Here is a 25730-nt window from a genome sequence, read left to right on the forward strand (position 1 = left end):
GGAAAATGAGGCAGACAAACGTCAGGCGTAAATGTAACAACATTGATGGTTTACATTTATAGGTAATAAAGTTTTGATTATTCCAGAAAATGACAGAATATCAAGTTCAGGTTAACTCAATTTTCTGGTTAACTGGGAGTTAAACAGAAACACTTCTCTGTTGTGATCATTCCAAACAGCATTACTTCACCATTTCTTATTGGTCATGTAATGGACATTAATTATTTTTCAATAGGTCAAATTACTGCAGAGTCTCTGAGTCTCTGCTGAACGTTTTTTCATAACAATAACACTCCATTGCACATAAAATGTAATCGGTTTTTGAATCATTTCTATTCCCAAGTGGTCGTAATTTTCATTAAATTATCTAGTTATTTTGCAAAACCTCACATTAAATCTAGCACTAGTTTTGATGGCACTAACAAGATTTAACACATTTAGTTTAAAAGCCAATAAAGTTTTTTTTTTAATAAAAATGTAATGCTTTATATTTGAGAAGAGTTTTAATAATTTGTTACATAATAAATTATCATGATTATATTACTACTTCAGATTTCTCATTTACAATAGCAAAGGAAGAACTACCTGTCTAGAATTATCTGAACATTACTATTTTTCTTATGAAATAACCAATAATTATTAAAAGGAAGCGATAAAGCTATCACTAATAATAACGCTTATATGAGTACAACACTCCTTATTTATAAAACACTCTGTAAGAGACAATATGTTAAGCTTTTTATATATATAATTTAATTTAATCCTTATAAAAATGCTGTGAGGTTGGTATTACTGTACCCATTTTACACATGGGGCAACTGAGACTCATGAAATTTAAATAACCTTTTCTAGGCCACACAGTTGGTAAATGACAGAAACAGGATTCAACTACATTTTGTCTGACTCCAATGTCTATACTCTTCGCTACACAATTCTCTGTAACACATTTCGTCCAGCCCTGGTAATTCCCAGACTCTAGAGCAATTTTTTAAAGCCCTTTATTCTTTCTGTCAGCTCGTCAGGTAACTCCTCATTCCAGAGACTGATGAACTTGCTTGACAACAAAAATAAAAACAAATTTCTGTGCTCTAACCCAGATCTACTAAATCAGGTTCTCCAGGGGCATGCTTGATCATCTGTATATTTAACAAGCTTCAGATAAGCTTAGATATACACGTTCAGATAAGATCAGATAACAAACTTCATCTAAGTTTAGGAAACTCTGTCCAGCCCCAGGTTTTACTCTGTTCCTTTCAAACACAGACCACCAGGCAGCCATCAGAGATGATAATCTCTTCAGATCTGATCCAATGTAACTTACTGTTAGCACTCAGGATCAAAGTCACCAGAAGATGCTTGAATTTCCCCTGGGACGTACTGTACTGTGATATTTCTACCACTCAAGGAGAAGGTTGGAGTTCAGATGCATATTTCAAATTGTAACAAGTATTTATTGTTATATAAAGTGCCTACTAGATGCCCAGTACCATACTAAGGATTGTGAAAAATACACAAGTAGAAAAACCAAAGAAATCATGAGTTGAGAATGGAATACTTGAGGAAATACATACAGAGAGAGTCTCTAAAAGAGCAGAATTGGGATTTCAAAAAATATATATATATCTCAAAAAAAAGGAAGTAATTCTCAAATGAGGGTTAATTTTTAAATGTTAGAACTAATCATCTCTGTACTGGGGGTGAAAATCAAATGCTCACCCTTATTTAAGAAAGTTTTTTTCCCAAAACTGCTACTGGAACACAGGGTTCTGTTGTCCAACATCAATTCTCAAAATTAAATATTTATTGCATGAGGACTGAGGAAAAGGAAGATTATTTTTAAGCCCATACTGATTCCAATAGTGCCTCAAAAATGAACCACAAATAAAATACAGAAATCAAAAACAACTATGCTACTGAATTTCTAATAATTGTTTCCTGCTATCAAATGTATTCATTTCTGATTAGTTTCCTTTGTAGTAACTAATATTTTTCTATACTCAATCTCAAAGGAAAAAAATACATAACTTCTCAAGTTTCCTTTGAAAAGTTTCCTTTTTTTTTTTCTTAGTTATCTTTTGCTGTTGGGAATCATGTTACTTTGTTTGACATATTGTGTATATTATTCTAGCATGTTAAAGGTATTTTCACAGTGATGTTAATATGCATATTTTATTTTAATAGTTGAATAAAATAATAACTTCTCAACAATACACAGATCTTTCATAAGTTTATAGAAAACCCAATGCAGTTGAAATAAGAACTTCTAAATTCCTTAAGTAGTTTCTGGATTTGATCATTTGTACCCAGTTTTCACTGAAATCCAGGCTTAGGAGCAAGAATTCCACATGGAAAACTTAAGGCTGAATTAACTTTGGAACTGAGTATAAAATTGCAGGAAGAAACTCTATTTTGATTTCAGTGTCTACTGTAGACACAGCAGAGTGGCTATTATTTATAAAAGCATCATCTCTCTGACTAATATAATAGACAATCAACCTCCCTGTCACAATTGCCTGGAGATAGACACACCTTTTCATGTCTTGTATTCATCCTGGGCTACTTTCACTCCCTCCGGAGGGCTTCTGAACTTGAACTTGACATCTCTTAAATTTATGCTTTCTCTAAATGTAAAGGGGTTTTCTTTTCTTATAGTTTTAGGCTTATGTGGAGTTCAAGTCTAACTTAGACTAAAGAGAAGTAGTCTAGGCCTTAGAAATTCAATGTTTGTTCTTGATCTTTTCTTTTTTTTTCTTTTGTTTTTATGAGGTTGAGCTAAAAACCCCAAAGTGGGACATAATGGCTTTAGAGACAGGAAGGAAATATTCTTTATTCCTTTTTTCTACTGTAAAAAGCCCACAAGGCTCTTTTGTAGAAAGCCCACAGTAGAAGCTCTCCTTCAAAAGCCACCTTTTTCTTCGTAATAGCCTTAGAGGAGACAGTGCTCAGAAAAGATGACAGAGCAAGTGTTGCTAATGTCATACTCAGAAACAAGCTAAGTGGTTTATGGCCAAAACCCCTGTTTACTCTATATTCGTGTCAAAATACGGAATTTTTTTCACCAACAAAATGTTCTTTAAAGGTCACTGTCTCTCAAATTCCACAATAAACAATTTGTCCCTAAAAAGGAAAAAAATGAGAGAAAGTTCTCAGATGATACATAGTAAGAAATAATCAGTATGACATCATGGAAAAAGGGGAAAAGGGATTATGAGAATGAAAAACATATGAAATTATGGAGACAAAGGAGGTGACAGAACCATTTCTGCGTATCAGTTTAAGATGTGACTTTGACATTCAAAAACTTGTAGCCAAAGAATATGGCACCCATTTTGGCTCACATCACACCAAATAATAACTCTTCATCAAAATTAGCAAAGTACAAATGCAATTCATTCACTCAACAAATATTTATTGAATGTCTGTTAAGTCACAGGCACGGTGTGCACAGAAAAAGACTGCAAAAGTCCCTACTCTATGGATGGATCTTACATTCTAGCGGGAAACAGAATCTTTTCACTTTTTTGTTCTGAACTGTACAGACCCTTGAAAGTGCATGACCTGAAGGAATGGTAGACTTATTTTCATTGAAAGATCAAGTTTTCGCGGCAGTAGCTGTCATTTAATTAAAGCTCTATGTTTGAAGACCCAGAGATTAAAGCACATTCCCCTCCTCTACTTGACCAGGACAATGCTCTCATAATTTTGAAAACTTAGTTCAATTTCCTGTAACAGACACTTATAGAGCTCCCATAGGCAAAACAATAATTTCCTTTAAATATGTTTGGAATAAAGTATATATATAGCATTATTTAAAGTCTATATTTTATATAGACTACTCTAATATGTAATATTTTCAAATATCAACATTGTATCTCATATAATAAATCAACCACAAAAAATGTTCCCCAAACCTTACCTTGGACAGTCAGAGTAGCGGAGGCTTCAGCTTTTCCAACCATATTTTCCGCAACACAAGTATATGACCCCGTGTCACCAGCCATCACCTTCCGAATTTTCAAGGTATGATCATCTCTGATTTCATATCTAGTGACATAACAAAAGAAAGCACAGTTAAGTGACTTTCTACTTGAAAGAATCCATCATTACAAATATGTATTTAGGTATCAAATCACAGGCAACATTCTCTTCAGAGAATTTAAAGCAGAAGGTAAATAATGCAGCATTCCTCTAAGTAAGCATGCACGTAGAAAAGAGCACTTCTTTTACATTCGTGTGGGCAAAAATATTAAAACTACTTTTTAACAGAATACTTTTAGGCAAAGTTGACGCTTATTTGTTTATTTCCTTAAGCTCCTGTACTCATACTAAAATTTAAGTGACCATTAAATAAATTTTTATTATATGTCAGACTTTAAGCGTTTTGTAGGTTCTATCTTTTAAAATTCTTATAACACCTTATGAAGTATTATGTTCATCTCCATTTGGCAGATGAGAAAGTTCAGGCATAGGAAGGTAAGGTAGCTTGGCTTTGGCCTTCAGCTATTTTAATGGCAGAGTTAATACTTAAACCCAGAGAGTCTTATTCTGGAATTCCCTTGCCTTGCCTCATCTTGCCTTTTCTTAAATGTTGGGTGTCCCTTGAAATTTCACCTTAATCCTCTTTTTACTCTATATGATATCCCTGAGTTATACTATATACACTAGTTTATATATTGACCGACCACACAAACATTTGCTGCCCCTATTTCACTTAAGCTCCAAATTCATAATCCTGACTAATAATTAGACATCATACCCCCATAGACACTTAATATTTAATACGTTAGATAAAACTTTTTTTTCTTACCCTATCACATGAAACAACTCCTTCTCCTAACACAACCTATCTTCCTTCACCAGCTCCCTATATATAACAAATCATTCAATTCATCAATTGGGTCTCAGAACTTTCTCTCCATGATGGACCCCTAGCCTATTTCCATCTCATCTCCCAGTTCAGGCGATTCACATCTCTTATCTGGACATCAACAATGGTGACCCGGCCAACGGCATCCCCCCAACCCCTTGCCACATTAATGTGATATCCATAATGCTAAAAAAATTATTTCCTCTAAAAAGCAATCCTGTTCATAGTTATCCCTCTTGGCTTATCAATGTGCATGCCGTATGATTCAGAATTCTTTAGTCGATACAAAGTCCTGTAAATCCGGCCTCACTATCTCCAACCTGGTTTCCCATAACTTCTTGCCACATGCGCTGTGTGCCGCCATGCTAAATTTCCACCACTCAAAACAGTCTTAGATTTGTGTCTATGTTGTGATGTCTCTTTTCCTGGAATACTCTTCTCCTCTTTCTTGCTTATAAAATTGATACATATTTTTCAAGACATTGCTTCTATGTCACTTTCCTTTGAGAACTCTCTCCTGATTTTCTGCTCCCATGGGTCTACCTTTATGCAACAAAAGGGTTTACTACGTTACTCTGTATCTATCCATACTTGACTCCTTTGGTGAGCTCCTTGACAGCAGAAACTATACCTAAACCATTGCTGTGACCCCCAAACCTAGCAGGGGCTCAAGGTATGTCTGCTGAATGAATGGACACACTAGAGAAGACAGCCTAAAGACAGTGCCTGAAAGTTTCATTTCATTACCTCATTGCCTAAGGCTGCGAGTGTATCTCTGCTTCTAGCCAATTTAAGGATTTGACAGATATCAAGAAACTCTGACCTCTTCTACCATTCCCTGGTGATGTTGTAGCTAAGGAAAAGGGAGTCTGCTTTTTAATTGGTTTGTAGTTACATCTTTAGTGCTGTACTTCCCTTCCCTACCTATTCCCATATAAGACATTGGTATTAACTGTAGTCTGGTTGGACAAAGAGAAAACTGTTTAAGGAATGTCACATCCTCCAAGGGTTCCCTGGGCAGGCTGGGGTCATGAACTTACAGTTATCTGTCCACTCTCAAAGAAAGCATGGCAACCTTCTGATTCCAATTATCTCCGTTACTATGTCTGGCCCAAGGAGATCAAGGAGTCTAGAGTAGACCATTCTAATGGCTTATATGTGAAAAGTGGTCTGATGAGAACTGTAGAAATTCCGAGTGGATGAATCCCATCATTAAATTCTGATCCATACCTGGATTTGGGCAGTTCCCCATCATCTTTCCTCCATCGTACTGTGGGCACAGGGTCGCCTCGGGCCTCACATTTAAATTCCGCACTGTCATCCACAGTGACTGCCAAGTTACTAGGTCTCTTCACAAATGACGGTCTCTCTAAAATTAGAAAAAGTCATCTCAAAAAAAAAAAATACAGATGAACAAACTAAAAGCCATTTTAGATGTTCCGTAAGAGCAGATTTATAATTTAAAATATTATTTAGAAAATTATTCCACCGAGTTCTCTACTTCTCCTCCCTAGGTGTAGTGTTTCCTCCTAATTGTCTTCCTATGTCTTGGCTACTTTATCTCAGGCTGCTTTACTGATTTCTTCTGTCTTTTTTCCAGCCCCCAAAATATTGGTTTACCTTCTAGAAAAGGTCATTTCTTTCTCCCTTGTATAAAGATACTAAATAATAATAAGAGATAAGCTTTACAGTGAGCAGATCAGATAAAATTGCACTTACCTAAAACAGTTAGCTCTGCTACTTCACTCTCACGTTCCCCAACCATGTTGGTACCAACACAAACGTATTTGCCAGCATCACTTTTGCGGGTGTAAGTAATCATGAGCTTTCCTCCTCGTATCTTAAAAAAAAGTTTCACGTGACTATCATTAAAATTGCTATAGTAATTTTTACATGACAGAGGTCTTCATAAGTGAAGTCTACTTTCTAATCATGCAAAGAAAGACTGATTATATCAAAAAGCTGATGTGTAGTGTTTACTCTATAGGTAATAACTTTAAACAGAATTTATTCCAAAGGTACAATATAAAAGAGGCAAAACATTTTTACTTACCTACATTTCTTGTAAAGTAATTATATTCTATATAACTAGAAATTTGTTTTCCAAACCAACCAAGTTCTTTCATATTATTTAATTAAATGAAAACCAAAAACATTGTGTGAACAATTTGGTTAGCAAGTGGAAAAAAGAAAAAGGAAATTCTTTTTTTTTTTAATTGAAGTATAGTTGATTTACAATGTTGTATTAATTTCTGCTATACAGCAAAGTGATTCAGTTATTCATATATATATATATATACATTCTTTGTTTATCTTCTTTTCATTATGGTTTATCACAGGATATTGAATGTAGTTCCCTTTGCTATACAGTAGGACCTTGTTGTTTAGGAAATTCTTAATACCATATGACTATAATTAACATGTAAATACATATTAGCTATATGTAATTTCAAGGAAGCATATTCTAGTATTACAAGATGTGGAAATAAAAATGTCTCTAATTACTTAATTTGCCAGAGTTGCTTTAGCAAATATATCTTAATTTCCAAAACATTACAGAACCTGACCTGTCCCAAAAAACATAAGTGTCTCTGCCGTCCAAACAGTTTCTTGGGGACTTAGGAGGCAGAGACTGAACAGATCCCAATAAATCATCTGGAAAGTCATTTGGGTACACTCTTGAACACTTAATTATTTGAAGAAGGATTAATTACAAATGTAAGCAGACTTTCAGTACAATATGTAGGCTAAAGCTAACCATGAATTAAGATTGGGATGCGGAAATTGAACTATCTTTACTTAATTTAATATGCTTTTGGTGGGGAGTAGAGTTCAATTACCCCTGAATAACTATAATGCTGTGAACCTTAGAAAGGTTTTGTCAGGGATAACTTCCAGAATGTTTATTCATGGAGGTTTTGACCTCACAGTTATTTTGTACAGTATACAGATTAAACAAAGGAGGAAAGAAAAAATACAGAAAGTAAGGAAGGAGGGAAGGAAGGAAGGAAGGAACCATTCAAATAGAATTTTTTTTTCATCCTACACTGGGAGTTTGTTGAAACTACTACTTTATAAAGGTGGGGTCACACTGTTTTGGAATGCCTAAATTGCTTTATTTCAATCCAGACATCCAAACTAGATATTGCGACCAAGTCTTTATGTGTTAGGACAAACCAAATATTAACAGAGCAGTTTTAATTTTTGTGCCTTTAGAACCTGACATTTTTTCAGTCCTTTTATTTAAAAAATGACCATGATTCTCTAGGTGTCATTATAAAAATCATCCAGGGACTTTTCTCTGCATTGCTCATGATTCTATCCCTCATGCTTAGAAAAATGTCTGCATATAGTAGTCACTCAAAAGATTTTTGATGAATGCAAACTGCTTTTGTAGACAAAATTAGTCTATTATCCACTGAAGCATTTTCATAAAGGTTTATAGCAGCTACAAGATATATTAATGATAGATTTATTATTTTCATATATACTTACCTGTTTTCGAACAGAATAAATAAAAAGAACAAATAAATGTCACATGAAAAGAAAAAAAACCTTCCAAAAGTTAACTACTGTCAATACTTTATGAGCATTTTTCTTTTGTACCTCCCTCTCTCTCAATATAGATATAGATAAATAGATATAGAAATATAGATATAAAATATACATTGCACATACACACTTTTACTAAAGCAAAATCATGTGATTCATGTTTTTCTTTTTTAAGTTGCATTTTCAACTCAATAATATACTACAAAGCACAAAGGAGTCCACCACAGTAAAGAATTATCACACACCCCATATGTCAATAGTGCTGAGGTTGAGAAACTTTGTTCTAAAGACCTGGCTCTGGCCTAAGGATAAATGCTGGATTAAAATAACAAAAGGAAGGAGGGATTAAAATCATGTAATACCATTAATGTTTACTCTATTTGGAAAAATCAGTACTGAGAGTCCCCAGGTTAGTATAAATACGCCTACACAACTTCCATCCCATTAACAAGACAATTTCACTATAAAACCCTACATTCTACTCTACACTCACTGGCAATAACGGTTCAAAACCCCAAAGTGAACATTACAACTTAAATGGAAAATCAAACAAGCCTCACCAAACCTGGGAGAAACTTATTTCCTCCGAGATGATAGAGACAGAAATCGATAAAAGTGAAGGAAGAAACAACAAAGTACTGAAAACAGAGAAACACACAAAATAATGGATGAAAATGGTAGTCTTCAGTTTCTACAAGTTCAAATTGATTTTGGCATTATGTCAATGGCTGAATTGAAACAGAGCAAACCAAAAGCCATAATTCTATTCTCTATGGTCACAAATGTGGACTGCATGGTGGCCTGTTCTTTTCAATAAACAGAAGAATAGAAATAAACGTAGTGCTATAACCCCGATCAAATATAACGTACCAGCTTTAAAGCAGTACCTACTATTAACAATCACCATTTTATGTTGTCATATAAAAATATTGATTGTAACGGGTAACTATACACATTCTAAATCTTAGTGCTCCTTTGTAAACCAAAAATTGACATTTCCTCTCTCTACAGAGAAAGGAAGAATATGTCTAACACATACAAAACACCATAAATGTGAAAATAGCACTATTTAAAACAAGCTAAGAAATATTTCTTGGCAGGTCTCTTCCTGCAGCTGGATCTGACAGCCAAATTGTAAACCTATCAAAAATGAGTTTGTATAATGAACAGACACAATGTTAAACACTGCACTGCAGCAGCTCTACTTCAATTAACCTAAGCGGGTAGTGGAGAAGAAGAATGAGTTAAGCTTTCCGACAATATGGCATCTAGCCTATGTCAAAAATCGAAGCAGAGGTCCCACTTCCTCATTACCATCTACCTTATCAGCCTGCAGTAGTAACCACATTAGAAGCCTACATTTCCATAAGCTCTAGACAGCGCTTAAAGGGGGACCTCGGCTAACCACCTACTAGATGAAAACAAAACAAAAAAGGTCCCAGTGGTGTTGCTACTTCTGGGGAAGGAGACAGGAGGAGAAAGGAAAAGGTGGTAAAAATGTTAAAGTTTCAAATATCTTTACACTTTATATTTTTCTTCAGAACAGTTTCAGATTAAAAAAAAAAAAGTTTTAGTGACATTAAGGTATGGAATACCTCAATGTACTTGATATATAGGATTCTTATATACTAGCATTTTCCCTTTAAGAAGCTATAAATGATTATATTCCTTAGGGGTAAAAGCCTTCTCTCCGAGTACTTCAAGACTTCTCTGAAGTAGTTGAAAATCTCTTCTAGAATGCTTTCATCTCCTTTATTGCATTGTTTACTGAGTAACAAGATGATATAGAAAAATCAGGTATAAGATGTAGCTTTTCAAACAAAAGTGAAGAGAACTATTTCATATTTCTGGTAAGCATGAAAAACTACAATCAGAATTCTTACTTCCAGAATACAAGAAGGAACATTATCTTTGCACATATAGAGGCATGCTTTCTTTTTTTTTTTAACATCTTTATTGGAGTATAATTGCTTTACAATGGTGTGTTAGTTTCTGCTTTATAACAAAGTGAATCAGTTATACATATACATATGTTCCCATATGTCTTCCCTCTTGCATCTCCCTCCCTCAGAAGCATGCTTTCTTTTAAAATGTAAATTAAGTAAGCTTTTTGTCTGGTTATTCTATGGCATATACAGCTCACCCTGCAATCAGTGCTTAAAATCAGAAATAAAGATGAACTTAAAATGAACTCCTTGGTATGTCGTCATTTTCTACCCTAAAGCAAGTCAGGTGATTTGCAGTATCTGTTACACAGGAATTGTTTTTCAGGCATCACCCTGACAATGTTATCCATACACCTCTAGGTTAATATACTAAACCAACTGGGGCTAATTAACTAGTTTGGCCACACAAAATCTTTTCTGCTTTTAATTACATTAACCTAATGTGACTTGAATTCAGCAGACCAAAAACGAAACCACTAATTATATTAAAGGCTTCAAAAATGATTTCAAATTGCTAACCACCAAACTGTCATATAATTTATCTCATTTCCTTTAGTAGATTTTGCATTCAAAATCTGTGTTTCTTACTATAAATACTATTTTAAAAATCGATCCTAACAATGGATTAAAAGAACACTGATTTAGAATGCTGAGATATATGTTTAAACAATATACGTAAGATGCAAATAGGTGTCATTATACCAATGAGAAATTGTGCAGTACTTAATTTTTACAATTTTCTAAAAGATTAAAGACTCAGAAATATTCATTTACAGTAGTAAAGACTTAATAAGCAGGGTTAATAGGAGGAATAAAAATTTTAAAGCACCCAGGTTTAGAAATTATTTTTTCTGAAACACTTGATTCTTTACCACTGTTTTCATACTGTTTTGCAAAGTAAATGAGATGAGAGGTTTTGAATTATAGTCTAGTGTATCATCCTTAAACAATTCACTAAGTCTCTTTGGGCAGAATATCTCTTCATAGCAATGCTGCCAATTCTGTTTGGATCTTTGACATGTCGAACAGATATCAAACTGTTGTGAACTAGAAGGGAAGTACTTTGCATGGGTTTAAGACTTCTTAATGACCATGAGATGCAGGTACCCCAGATGGCCAGTCACAGCCCCCAGACATTCTCTTTGGTGAACTAAACTGCAAGGCAGTTTTGGATGGTTCCTAAGGACTCCTTTCAACAGAGACATGTAAAGAAGAGTCACGGTAATAATGTTATCTCTTTAACATTTAGCATTAAATCAACAACAACAACAAAAATAACCTCCCCCCTCAAAAAAAAAAAAAGATATATTGTTTGATCAGGGAGCAGAGAATGGGAGGAAATGGAAAAATACCCATTACTTTCCAATCTGGTTGCAAGAGTGATATCAACCTTTAATGTAAACAATTCCAACTGAAGCATCCATACCTTCTAACATATACCATAGTACCTTTCAAAATCAATTATGCTTTGTTGCATTCTAAATTAAGGAAAAACACTGGTGGTAGTGTAATTATATTGTACAAATGATAGGCACAGGGTTCGATAAAATACATGTCTCATAGCAGTCTAAAAAAATTATAACCAAGTAAAAGATAATTCATATAATTCAGATCTTATACAATATCAAAGAATACAGTATTTCTTATTTGGCAATATTTCTTACTCACACTCCCAGGTAAGCAGTTCCTTAAGAACCGTTAGTAAAAAAGCCATGTCTAGAATGAAATAATTTCATGTTTTTCTAATCATGGTTGAATATCATGTGTAGGTACTTTATATTTTTGAATATACACATTCATAATTTTGCTGTTTCACTCTTTGGAACCTAAATTTTAATGGAGTTAGTAAGCAGATAAAAATTTAAGTTTTTGAAAAATTTCCACTATCAAAAACCATTGATATAGGACTTCCCTGGTGGCACAGTGGTTAAGAATTCACCTGCCAATGCCGGGGACACGTGTTAGATCCCTGGTCCGGGAAGATCCCACATGCCCTGAAGCAAATAAGCCTGTGCGCCACAACTACTGAGCCTGTGCTCTAGAGCCCGTGAGCCGCAACTACTGAGCCCACGTGCCGCAACTACTGAGGCCCGTGCGCCTGGAGCCCGTGCTCTGCCACAAGAGACGCCACCGCAATGAGAAGCATGCGCACCGCAACGAAGAGTAGCCCCCGCTCGCCGCAATTAGATAGCCCGTGCACAGCAACGAAGACCCAATGCAGCCAAAACATAAATTTAAAAAAAATTTTTAAAAAACCATTAATATAAAACAATTTATATCTACTACTCTTGTCACCATCATCACTTTTCTTAAGTATAAAAAGAAATTTCAAGAACTTAACCTTTATTTATTCTATTTATTTGTACTAATCTTGTCACACAAAATGTTTTTAAAAGTGATATTGTGTATCCGTAACAGCATGATTTCATATTAAAGTCTCAAACATAAGTTTTATTTTAGATAGATAAATAAACAATAAACCATGGTTAGCCAAATCACAGTTCTCCTTCCTGGCTAACAAAGTTTATTTCCTTTCTACTTTTCATAAAGGCTACTGCCTCTCAATATATTTTCCAAAAACAATTCAACTCTTTCTATTCCTATTTTATTCTGGTTCACAGAGACCTCAAAAAAAAGGAGAGAAAGAAAGAGAGAGAGAAAAAAGAAGGAGAAGGAGGAAGAGGAGGAGGGGGAGAAGGAAAAAGAAATGCATTGTCTTAAATATTTCCCACTCAAGTTTCTTGATGAGATGTGATCTGGTTTCATACTAGTCATCCAAAAGCTGTTAGGCAAAGCCGGCATGTACTCAGGACCAGTTCAATATGGACTCATGATACAAAATGAGAGTGGCTGTGTCTCTTGGATGGGTTAAACTAAGAAAAATAGATTATATGCTAATATTTACAATACTTTTTTACTATAGATTATAAAAAAAGTAGTTAGATTTCATTCACACTGTAAAAATTTTTCACCTGAATGATACTAATCCATTTACTTGTCCATTCTTATGCAAAGCTCCCTTCCTCTTTATAGCCTACTTATGGTATGAACAATGTTCATGAGATTTTCATGAAAAAATCTTGTACAAGAAAAGGATGCCTGGATAAGTACGTATACATCGTAAAGAAATTATGAAAATGACAAACTGAAAACACATGACCATTCCACATTTTACTTGGTGACATTAAAAGGAACAGCATTACAAGGAAAAAAAAACACAACTTATTGTAGGTCTTTCAACTGTTCTATTAGGAGTGGAATTGAGAGGAAAAACAGGCAATTAGGATCTCTCCATTGGCATCCCATATCTGCTTGGGCTACATGCATACAAGAGAACATGATCCAATTTCATTTGTTTGCTGGTACACTTTACAATATCATTTAAAAACCAACATGATTTCTGCCAGGAGTTTAAACACACTTGATCATCAGAGAGAAGCAACAAGAGACTCATGCAGAAAAAGCAATTATCCCAGTGGGGACACGTGGCTCTCTAAACAGCTTGGTGAGCTGTCAGCTGAGAACACAGGCCTGGGAGAATCGCTGCCTAGGACTATGGCAGCTGCATTTCTCTGTGATTTTCATTTCTCCGACTAAACTTCTCATTTCTTCCTCACAGCAATTTATAAATTGGTAGTTGGCTGTTTGCTGCCACAGAAGCACACCTAGGATAATTTGATATAAACTATATCAGGAAGAGCTGTATTGCTAATTGCAGGCAAGTGGGAGCCACCCTGCAGAGAGGCATAGTTAGTGAAAGGGAGAGGATGATTTTCTTTGTGAAGGTATAAATTATTACCTTTCTATCTATCTAGTTTATATCACCGGAGGATCTTGCCATGAATCCCAATTTTAACAAGGAATAATAGAAAAAAGAAACCCAGTCTCCTTAAAAGACACCTATTTTGCTTGCTTAAGCATGGCTCAAAGTCAATATGAAGACTTGGGTTTGGCATTTTCTCTTGAGCACCCATTTTCTTGAACCGGTCAACCGGGAAAGCCATCTCTAATTTATCGTATTCTAAACCAGGGGCAGACAACTGCCAAATGCTGGTGAAATGGAGAGCAGATGAAACAGTGAGGGCTTTTAGCTGATTCCCCAGGTATCTGGTTCCCAAGTCATTAAGATCAGAACCCAGAAGTGAATCCTATAAAAAGGAGGCAATATAAAGAGTGGTTTGGGAAGAAAATAGCCTTTGCTAGCTATCCCCCCAAAGTAAGTAAGTTGATTGATCTTTACCTCTGAAAATTCTACGTATTTCATGGTAGTATTCTGCATACATATGAGAAATTAATTTAGTTCCTAGCCATTAAAGTTAATGTACTGGTTCCTTCACAGGTCTCGTGAAACAATGTCCTGCTGTTTTAAAGGTAAAAACAAAGTCTTATGGGCAATTTTCACTTTCCTATGAAACCAGGATTGCTTTTTATCACCTCTTGCAACCATCTGGCTATAATTCTGAATTTACATACAGTCACTGTTAGGACAGCCTGAAATAAAAATCTATGAAGGAATTATGACTATACTCTAGAAATAAAGATGACAAATGCTAATCATATTTGAGGGGAGAAAAGCTCATTTTCAAACACTTGGCTCTTTTGAGTTACAAGTGGACCAGCTGAAAATACTTTTCAAATAGTAAATCTTTTCTCCTCACCATGGGTTCTTATGCTTAGTTCTTTTCTCCAATTTTGGTCCAGTGTGAGAATTTCCTTCACCACCAAATGCCTTGCTTAGATAATGCCTTTTCCAGAGACACTATTTTGTTACTCTTGAAATTTAAATTCACTTATATTATGAAGAAGACATATAACCATGGCAGACAAAGTCAAACCAAGGTTGAGTATATAAGGGATTCTTGGATTTAGAAATGCAGGATGACTTTATGGAAATGAAGTACAGAAATTAACCTAGGAGAATTGCTTTATGGAAAGATATTTGTAACTTGCAAAAATAAAAAAGCAAGAAAAGCATTTAATACTGTTTATTAAGATTCTATGCAAGTATGAAGATCCCTAAAGTAGCTGCAAATTGAAATAAACACTCATTCCCATTCTGTGGTATTTTAATCTAAAAGAGTCAAAGGAGAACAAGAAGAGACTTGCAAGTGACAGGCTTAATTGATTAATCAGAGTCAAGGCTCATCAGACAGGGTCGGTCAGAGATTCAATATCCATATGGCCAGTTGCTTCACTCTCTTTTATTGATCACAAGACTCTGCCGGAACCTAGCTCTCTTATTTGGCAAATGTGTGCCTCATTTCATAAGGGACAGATGATAAGATAAAAGACGATAACCCCCTCTCCTCCACCACTGCACATGGTAAAACAAATGAAAATATATCTACATACTACCTAAGAGAAAGCAAGTAGGCTAATTTACACATGTAAGGAAGAGAATAAAATCTTGGGAAGAAAGGTTTGAGCTAGGGCTTAAATGAACTCTTTTCGGTGTGTTACATTAACCTTCAGAATTATCCACATGTACTTCTATTTCCTGAGAACTAATGGTTAACTTGTGGACAAATAAGAAATCAAAATAAATGCACCCTGCCCCTTATAGTTCTATAGTTATCTGTGAAAACAAAAGAGAAAATGTCTATCTGAAGAGTATTTCAAACACCATTTGGAATGATACTTGTTTGTGACAATCCTTCTCAGCCATAAATGGTTCAGTTCCTCGGTCAAGATAAAAACATGCTGAACAGAAAATGTAGTGCAAAAAGTATTAATGCTGTTAAGGATCTCAGTGTTTTGGATTGCTCCTAACCCTAAGGCTATGAGTTGTAATGTTTGAACTTTGATTTGAAATTCAGAGTTTTGTGAATCCTAGGTTGCTTCCATACAAACCTAAATAGGAGGTTTCAGGATTGAGTAGAGGGAAAGGTTTTGGTGTTAGTGATATCAGTCAGTGGGAAAATGAAGGCGCAAGATAAAGTCAATACGAAACAAAAACAAAAACAAACAAATAAAAAACTTGATCTTATGCTTCTTGCTTCTCTTCTATATAAAATATAAGTTCTACAATGGCAAGGAGTTTGTTGTATCTCTAGAATCTTGCTCAACACCCACATAGAAAGCACACTATCAGATTTTTCAAGATCTGAGATGTAGGATACATGGAATTCTTTGATTTCAGTCATCATCTCTTCATAAAAAGGCTTGATATTTTAAAATTTATGTTAGAAGTACACTCTTTTCTATTGTCTTGTGGAAGACAAATTCAAATTCTGATGACTTCATACAAAAGTAATAAATACATTTAAATTTTCTAATGTTTCAATAGGAGTTTTAAATGACTTAACAACTGGAAAAACCTGAAAAAAATTATGTCCCAAGTGTAAAATGCTTTTGGCAGTTTTCTCCACAAACACATGAAAAATACATCAGTGAACCTGTGATAAATTTTGTAAATGTACTACTGTATTTAAACAATAATCTGGAATATCATTACTGTTGTGATTAATGAGAACCATGACGCAGCAACATGTGCTGTGTATATGACATTGCTGCATGCATCATCTTTCATTTTTACAACAGTCTCACAGGTGAGGTATATTTTTCTATTTGGGGATGAGAAAACTAATGCTCAGAGAATATCAGAAACTTGCTCCAGATCATTTAGTAAGTGATTGGAGTTCATTCTACATAAATCCAAAGTAAAGTTTACATAGCGCACTTTCTTTTGGACAGAAAACAAGAGCTCATGTTTTCTGTGCTTCTCATGCTACAAACTACAAATTAGCAATGTCTTGTATAGATTGCGAGACCCAATGGCTTGGCGAAGAAATAGGTGCTATTGGTGGACCTCCCTGAGTCCGTTAGATTGATGGCCTTCCATCCATTACACTCCATGTTTAAGCCTGAGTGATTGGGATAGCCAATCTAATTGCCATTAATCCATCTAGCTGCCAGTGGAAAAGATGTACATGTTTACATTTCACATATGCATGTGCTCTTTGCAGGCGAAACCTAGTTAGGTAAATATCTTACGTTAGTTCCTATACAGAGGAATAGCTCTTCTTTCCCCATATAAATATGTACTTATTACTATGGTGTATTTAAAATTTGAACAGAATATTTATAAGGTTTCCTAATAAAGATGAGAAAATCTGACATGATCTTTTATAAGCATGATGTATGTAGCAATATGGTGATGTGATGTATCTAGGAGAGAGAAGAGTGACACCATGAATGTTAAAAGGCAAAGAAATAAGAAATAATGGATTCCTTAGTAAATTACACTTTATCCACTCAAGGAGACAGAGTTCCCTTATTTTCAACCAGTATTATACAGATTGAGTTCACCTGCTTTTGAAATTTTCCCATACAAGATGATGTTCTTAAAGGTGACTTAGACGTGAGCCTTTTCCTAGTGTGATCAGCCTTTAGAGCTTCGTGATCACCTAGATTTGTAAGATTTAAGAAGAGAAAACCTGTGCCACCTGTTAGTAATTTTGTTAATGCACACCGGATTATTTTACAACTGCATGATTTATCATATTATCAAATTCTTTGGGCTTAAGGAGATAAAAATTGAAGTGGTCAGATGTTACCAACAGAGTATTAGTACTTTTAAAACAACTCACCTTTAGACAAAAGAAATGCAGAATCAGCATTAGATTAGGGAAGACATCAGCCTCAGCATAAGATTTGGGATTATTTTTGGAGAAAGCTTCTTTAAAAGTGACAATATGAACAAGATGGAGAAATAGATAAAACCAATTTTAGCCAATTATAAATTATGAAAAGGAAATCCCAACCCCTTTGCTCAGATTAAAAATAATTTTAAATTTAAACGCTTAAAATATTTTCTTTGATTTCTGCATTTTGAACTATGTTTTAAGGAAAGAATGCTGTACAATCAAATGCACTTTTGAATCTACTACTTTGCTTTTAAAGATTACAATTCATTCTTCCTGTGGTAAACAGAAAAATAAAATTATGTCTGGGCCGTCATGAGCAAACACCAAAATCACAAGCATTTAGAAAAGTCAACTTTTTAAAAACAGAATTTACGAAAAAGTACTCTGATATCATATAAATATTTTCCAAATAATAGGCAAGATTTATAAGCAAGGTTTTAAGATAAATTTTAAAACTATATCTTTAGAGAAACATTTCATCCGTGATTAATAGAACACTGAAAATAAAATAAACTGGTTGGAACACCATCCTTGAAACCACAGAAGATTGTACCTTTAATTTGGCAAACTACTTTAACCTATAATTAAACAAAGTGCTCCCAGACAGTAGTAAAATTCCACTAGTCCTTGGCTATTTGGAAAAATGTAATGGCCTGATCAAATATATCAAAGTGCTTGGAAAGTGAAGAAACCCAGCTGCTTGAGTGAGCATGCATTATAAGGAAAAAACAAACGGGACAGCAACATTTGTAAGTCAGCTATCTAAGTTAGGGTATCAAGCTAATCAGAAATTCCTATTATGAGCTCTGTCTCTGACCATGTGTGTTCATTCTGTAGAGTTATAATACTTCTGGTAGTATACTGTATTGATAATTACTTTGAATTATGAGCTATAACTCTTTTTTAGCTGTTTACTCAAATTTCTGAGACGCTTGCTTCTTTCTGGAAGATCTCCTCTGACTGAAGGTTCATGGATGCTGGGCAGCAGTATACATCCACATCAGGTTTTGGCCCAGTGAATTTCAGGAGTTGGCAGAATTCCATACCGAAGGCGGCTTAGGCAGATCTGCCAGGCACTCCTGAAACTAACATTTGGGTGGGACTAGATTTTGGAAAAATATTCAAAACTGTTTTGGAGGAAACATATTTGGAAAAAAAATTCAGAAGGCCAGAATCATCTTGAGAGATTTAAAAGAGTACTGACAGTCAACATTAACACAAAGCTGGATAAAAAAATCTACATTGTACAATACCAACACTGTTCAAACAAGAGTATTCTGATTTTTCACATATGTTAGGACTTTTACTCATATGGAAGTTCATTACACTTCTTAGAGGAAAATTAAAAGTGTTATAGTATATTGTTTCCTGAAGTCACCAAAGATTATTTGTTAAACTAGACAATATTTTATCTGGCACTCTTTAGCCTCTGCTACTTTATCTCTGCATCCAAACATACTTGCACCCTCTCTGCGGTACTTGAGTCATTTTATATGGACTTACAAGGATTTTATTAGGAATTACAACTAGATGTCTCAAGGGACCCAGACAAAAATGGGCACGCAGACTATAAATTACAGAGGCCCCTAAAAGTGTATGGCATCCAGAAGGAGACTCATATATTTGTACACTTTAAAAAAACTGATTGAAACAGGATATACCATTTTTATCAGTGTTGTTTTTTGTTTGTTTGTTTGTTTTGTCCACTAAATAATACAAAAGGGTTCTTTTTCATTCTGAACTTAAAAATCTCTGGTCTCTTACCTCTCCAAGTTATTAATATCAATGCAGAATAAACATTAACTGAAAATCAAGACAGCACTACTTAAAATAACACCTTACAATAAGGCTGTTATTGTGAGTCTTCAAAACACTTTCACTGCTCTGGTTTGATTCTCATTATGAGCCTAATAAATAGGGAAGATATTTATTATTAGCTTAGTATTTTCAACAATTAAAGGATGTGACCAAGGTCTAGTTATTAATGCAGTTTCAAAAAAGGAGCTTCAGACTTTCCCAAGATGGCCATAAGTTAACCTTAACTTAGTATTTAAATGGCTGTAATTTATTTTTATTTATTGGATGAAATCCTGAGGCAATCTCAGATAATCAATCACTTAAGATGAATTTAGATATGTTCTTAAAAACATAATTGATAAAGCAAAAATGCATACAGAATTATTAATCAACGTGACACAAGGCCACGTTTGTACCCAATGGATAAATAATTGAAAATAATAAGGGAAAATATACAAAATAATACTTTCTTTTTTTTCTTAATTTATTTATTTTTATTTATTTATTCATTTATTTATTCTTGGCTGCATTGGGTCTTCGTTGCTGAGCGCAGGCTTTTCTCTAGTTGTGGCGAGCAGGGGCTACTCTTCATTGCGGTGCCTGGGCTTCTCATTGCAGTGGCTTCTCTTGTTGTAGAGCACGGGCTCTAGGCACGTGCGCTCAGTAGTTGCAGCACGCGGGCTCCGGAGTGCAGGCTTAGTAGTTGTGGAGCACAGGCTTAGTTGCTCCGTGGCATGTGGGATCTTCCCGGACCAGGGCTCAAACCCATGTCCCCTGCACTGGCAGGCAGATTCTTAACCACTGTGCCACCAGGGAAGCCCAAAATAACACTTTCTATAACTGGTACTAAGATAAGAAATACTGAATTTAGGACCAAAACAAGTAGCAAAATTGTATGAAATGAGTCCAGTAAAACACTTTACCTGTGGATTTTTTGTTAGGAAACATCTTAAATTTAAGTGTTGTTTGAGAAGGGGTGATCAGGTCTAGTTCGTCATGGGAAAATCAGAACAGGCATTGAGAGGTCTGGCTCGTATTCCTGACTCACGATACAGATCCATTAAGTGACTCAGGGCAAATCTACTCCCCTGGCTTCCCTTTCTTTCTTAAAAATGAAGGGACTTGCCCATTTACCATCTCTCCTCAGCTCCATCTCTAAGATTCTGTAAGTATCTGTAAGTCACACTTACAGAAATATATTTACTCACATAATTAACCTGTATAATATCTCTTCCTTCTCTTGCTAATAAGGCAGTGAAAAAAACGTGCTTTAGAAAAAAATAAATGGTGTGGATGATACCTCCTTTCCAATTTATAAGGGAATAAGAAAGTAAATATATAAGTGCATATGGAAATAGAATCAAGTATGTTCATATTAGCAACTTTTCAGTTCTGAGTATACTAGAAGACATTATTATGATTTATATTTCATTCATTTAATATTTGCTCAAGAAATATGTATTGAGCTCCAACCACAAGACAGACAGAGGGAATACGGCTGGCCTTTATGTGTCATGTATATTCGATGAGTAATATATAAGTAATGATTTGCAATAGATTAAAAGAGAAATATTTAGCAAAAGGAAAAGGAACAGATAATAGGAAGTCAAATCTAGTGTGGAAGTGCAGAGTAGGCTTTTGCAGAAGGATCCTCTGAAGAACTTGCCTTTAAGTTGGAACTTGAAAATGAGTGAGTTAGACAAAGACGGTGTAGGCGTCAAAACATTCCACGCAGAGGGAATTGGATATGCAAAGACTTTCATAATTCGGTACTGCAAACTCTTAGTATCCAAGCTTTTAAATGCACGTCTAACACACAAATAATGAAAATCTAGAGAGCAATAATCAAATAAATACTCACTGGAAATATATTTATAACTATATTGTCATCTAAACTAATTTGTGTGCTAGAACTGAGAAGGCCTTAGTTTATTAAAATCCTTTCAAAAGAGTACTTGGGCTTCACAGGTAGGCCTGAGATGCTTGGCTTTCTTTTTTCTAGTTTCAGCGTCCAAACACGATGAGTGTATGTTTAATTATTTAAATAGAATTACAAGTTTCTGGAAAGGTTCAGGATGTTCCTTAGGAAGATAAACCAGCCTTTCTCAACCAGTGAACCTCATCTGAATCACAGCATTTCTCAATTCCCCTGAGAATTGTACATAACTAGACCTGTTCTAGATGCATGGGAGAAAAGTCAATTTATTACACAGAGTGGATGCCTTAGGGTATTAGGGCTTAATTCTCTTGTGGAACCCCCAGTTGATTATTGCATTTCACAGTAGGGGTGAACATAGGATTTTAAATTAGTTTCTTAATATCAATATTAGTCTGAAAACTTTACTTGCTCATAATATTCACCTGCACTAAATACTCATGGTGATTCTGTAGAAATTGATTTTCTCACAGTTGTAAATCAGTATAAATAGAAATTTAGATGAGACAAATGCTGGGTCTGTTTTCATATACATATATGGTCTTCTTGTTAATTCAGAAAAGTTGAAATTGCTGTGGCATAAACAGTTCCTGATTTTCCTTTTCCATCAAGTTGTTGATTGCTAAATTTATCCAGAGTTCAGGCAGGTACAACAATAATCACCAGAATACTGATTACTAATACATACAGAGTGTGTCACCATTTAAAATGACATATAACATGTATTTCCTCACTGGATTCCCACAAGGACACTGTAAACTAATATAGGTATTATTAGACAATTAATTTCACAGATGGAAATGATGAAATTTATAGAGATCAAACGTCCATAAAATCATGCATATAGGTTTAAAACGTTGTCTTATAATATATGAAACTGTTTAATTTTACTAATACTGTATTTCAATGACTAAATTTGAACATTAAGTAGGATAGGATATAAATTTACTTTTTAACTCATTTCTTCAGTCCCATGATTCATATTATAGATTCATATTAACTTATATTTAAATCATGAATAAAATTTTTATTCTTTAAAAAAGATTTTTTATTCTTTAAAAAATCATGAATAAAATTTTTATTCTTTAAAAAAGATGATATATAATGTGCATGACTCTTTATGTAAGATGGGCAGAAAAAAATTCTGGTTCAATACACCAGTTTCCTTTGACCTTCCCACAACAGAACTACATATTTATTTTTCAGGAACACAAATTTAACTTCTCAGGGAAAAGGGGCTCTATGACATCAGCTGCATTAAGCATGCTGATTTCCTGTAGGGGAGCAGAGGGGAAAAGGAAGCAACGGACATTGAACAATGAAAGAAGTCGGAAGACCAGAGGAAAGCACTAATCGAAGGAAGGGAGGAGGAGCAGCTGGCTTAGGAAGGAGACACGTGGGAATTGGGGGGAAAGGAAGTAATTGGCAAGGAGAGGGCTGAATGCCAAATTTATGGAGGATCTGGAGGACCCTGGGGATTTGGATGGGATGTGAGTCAGCTGCATTTTACCAAAATATCACACCAACAAGGGAAATCAAAGAAGCCTACAAAGACACACAGGAAACAGAAAAGGACTGGAAAAAGAACTGATGACATACTGCATTCTAACAATTGTACCTCTTAGCATGAGGAATGGGAGGTGTTAAATCATTTTTTATGTATAACTGAATTTTTCTCCTAACTTCACTAATGATTTTCAAATCTATAACTTGCTTATGAAAGAAATGATGTAGATACAACTCTTCTATTTAAACTACATTTTATTTACCTTGTATGAATGAGATTTCTCATTCATATATAAATCAATTCATTTAAACCATCTAGGCTTAGGGTGACCAACGGTCTCAGTTTTCCCAGAAACGAGGGTTATTTTTCTGGGACTAGGGATTTTCAGTGCTAATACCAGGACAGTTCCCTGCAAACCAGGATGGTTGGTCATCCTATGTAAGTAAAAACCTTAAGAAAAGGCTACTAAATTAACCTTTGCTCATCATGTTAAAACACATAGATGCTGTGAAATTTTTTCGACATTTTCAGAGAAGAATGAATAAAGTCTCAATACGGTTATTTGATAAGTAGATGAAATTGACAATAAAATGGTCTCTGGACTATGGATTTGATAGAAATAAATAACTTATAATGAAAGTATTTCTTTATAATCTAAATTATTTTTTCTATTAAGTAACAAGAAAATCTATGAGACGTATAAAACATTTTGTAGCATGCTGCTTTGAAGACAGGTAGGAAAAAAATTAAAAATTCAAGACACAGCTTATCTCAAAGAATAATACAAGTCATTCAAAAATGTTTATGTCACAAAGCCACATACAAAAAAGATGGGAAAGGCATGCATTGTTCATCTCTAAATTTTAGCTTAAAAGCTAAGAATTTAGGGCTTCCCTGTGGTGCAGTGGTTAAGGATCCACCTGCCAATGCAGGGGACACGGGTTCAAGCCCTGGTCCAGGAAGGTCCCACATACCGTGGAGCAACTAAGCCCGTGCGCCACAACTACTGAAGCCTGCGCACCTATAGCCCGTGCTCCGCAACAAGAGAAGCCACCGCAGTGAGAAGCCTGTGCACCGCAACGAAGAGTAGCCCCCGCTCACCGCAACCAGAGAAAGTCTGCACGCAGCAACGAAGACCCAACGCAGCCAAAAATAAAAATAAATAAAAATTTTTTTAAAAAGCTGAGTTTCGAACATGAAAAGAATGTCTTTTAAGCTCTTCTTTTAAATACTAAAATGAAATAATTCAGGATAAATGACGGTGAAAGGTTACTTTGAAGAAACTTACTCTGGAATTTCGGAATTGAGTCCAGGCAGATCTTACCATTTACATTGTATTGTTACTATATTAGTTTTTACAATATTTTATTGTATTTATACGAAATTGTGAAGCTACTACATCAATATTTTCTTTGACTTAATTTCCCATTCATTTATGTAATGTCTCATAATTGCTTAATTTTTCAGCAATAACTTTTGACGTGTGTACAGCTGATGGTATTAGAACCTAGCTAATCCACAATTTGGACAGTTAACTATAAAGTACAGTCAGTTAAATCATTCTCTGACTCATTCCCTTTTAATATAAATCCTTCTTTCCCTAAATGCCAAACGGCAAATAGTCATTTAGCATCCTCTTTAGATAATCTCCTAAAATCTTTTGAGGTAAGACCTCTAGTGTCCAGAATAAATAATTTTAGTTTATCTGAACTATAACCTTTGGTCAAACTTGACCATTTCTGTGCCATAGTTTGTGAAACTACCAAACTTCAAATTTTATAGATCTTTGTTATGTTACAGTTTTTATTACTGGACATAATATGGACTAATTCTCAAAATGTACCAAGCTTAGTTTCAAAACCACTATAACCTCCACTGTGTGAACTAATCTCTTCAGACCTTACCAACTCAAAGACAATATTTCACAACGGAAACTAAGAGTTACGGCCATTCTGAGTTGAAATTTGCATTGATAGCAAATCAGAGTCTTTAATATATGTAGCAAAATCTATAGGACCTATAGAAAATGTTGTCAGTAAAACAAAAGGCAGGTGTCCCCGCAGTCAATTGGAGTTAACCACTGCACTAGTGAAATTTTAGTATCTATGTGACAGGGTCAAGATAAAATGGGTCAATATATATAAAGTGCTTAGAATAGGACCTGGCACATAGTAAGTGCTACATTAAGGGTTTCATATCAATATCCTCCTCCTCCTCCTCTTATCCATAAGACTGAATTGACAGGTATACGTGTGCCATAATGGAAAGAAAATAGCTTATTCATTGAGTTTTAAAGGGGATTAAATGAGATAATATTAAGTTTCTGGTACATGACAGGTGCTCAATACACAATAGCTATTGTTATTACTATGGTAGAGTAGTAAATTGTTGGTGTCCCTACAATAACCATTTCTAAAACTCGACACATTTGTTTGAAAAACTTCAGATTGAAAAAAATAGAGTGGTGTTTTTTCAGTTT

At 34.7% G+C, this 25730-nt stretch overlaps 1 protein-coding gene across 1 annotated transcript in view; it reads right to left on the reverse strand.

Moving 5' to 3' along the window:
* ROBO1 (roundabout guidance receptor 1) overlaps window positions 1–25730 on the reverse strand; it is a 380307-nt gene that overhangs the window by 105424 nt on the left and 249153 nt on the right. The window contains exons 4-6 of the mRNA XM_061194033.1: window positions 6587–6707; window positions 6098–6236; window positions 3917–4044 (exon numbers count right to left, since the gene is read on the reverse strand). Coding sequence (XP_061050016.1) covers window positions 3917–4044; window positions 6098–6236; window positions 6587–6707 — 388 coding nt within the window. The remainder of the gene's footprint in view (window positions 1–3916; window positions 4045–6097; window positions 6237–6586; window positions 6708–25730) is intronic.

Source organism: Eubalaena glacialis, chromosome 6, assembly GCF_028564815.1.
Source record: "Eubalaena glacialis isolate mEubGla1 chromosome 6, mEubGla1.1.hap2.+ XY, whole genome shotgun sequence".
Lineage (NCBI taxonomy): Eukaryota > Metazoa > Chordata > Mammalia > Artiodactyla > Balaenidae > Eubalaena > Eubalaena glacialis.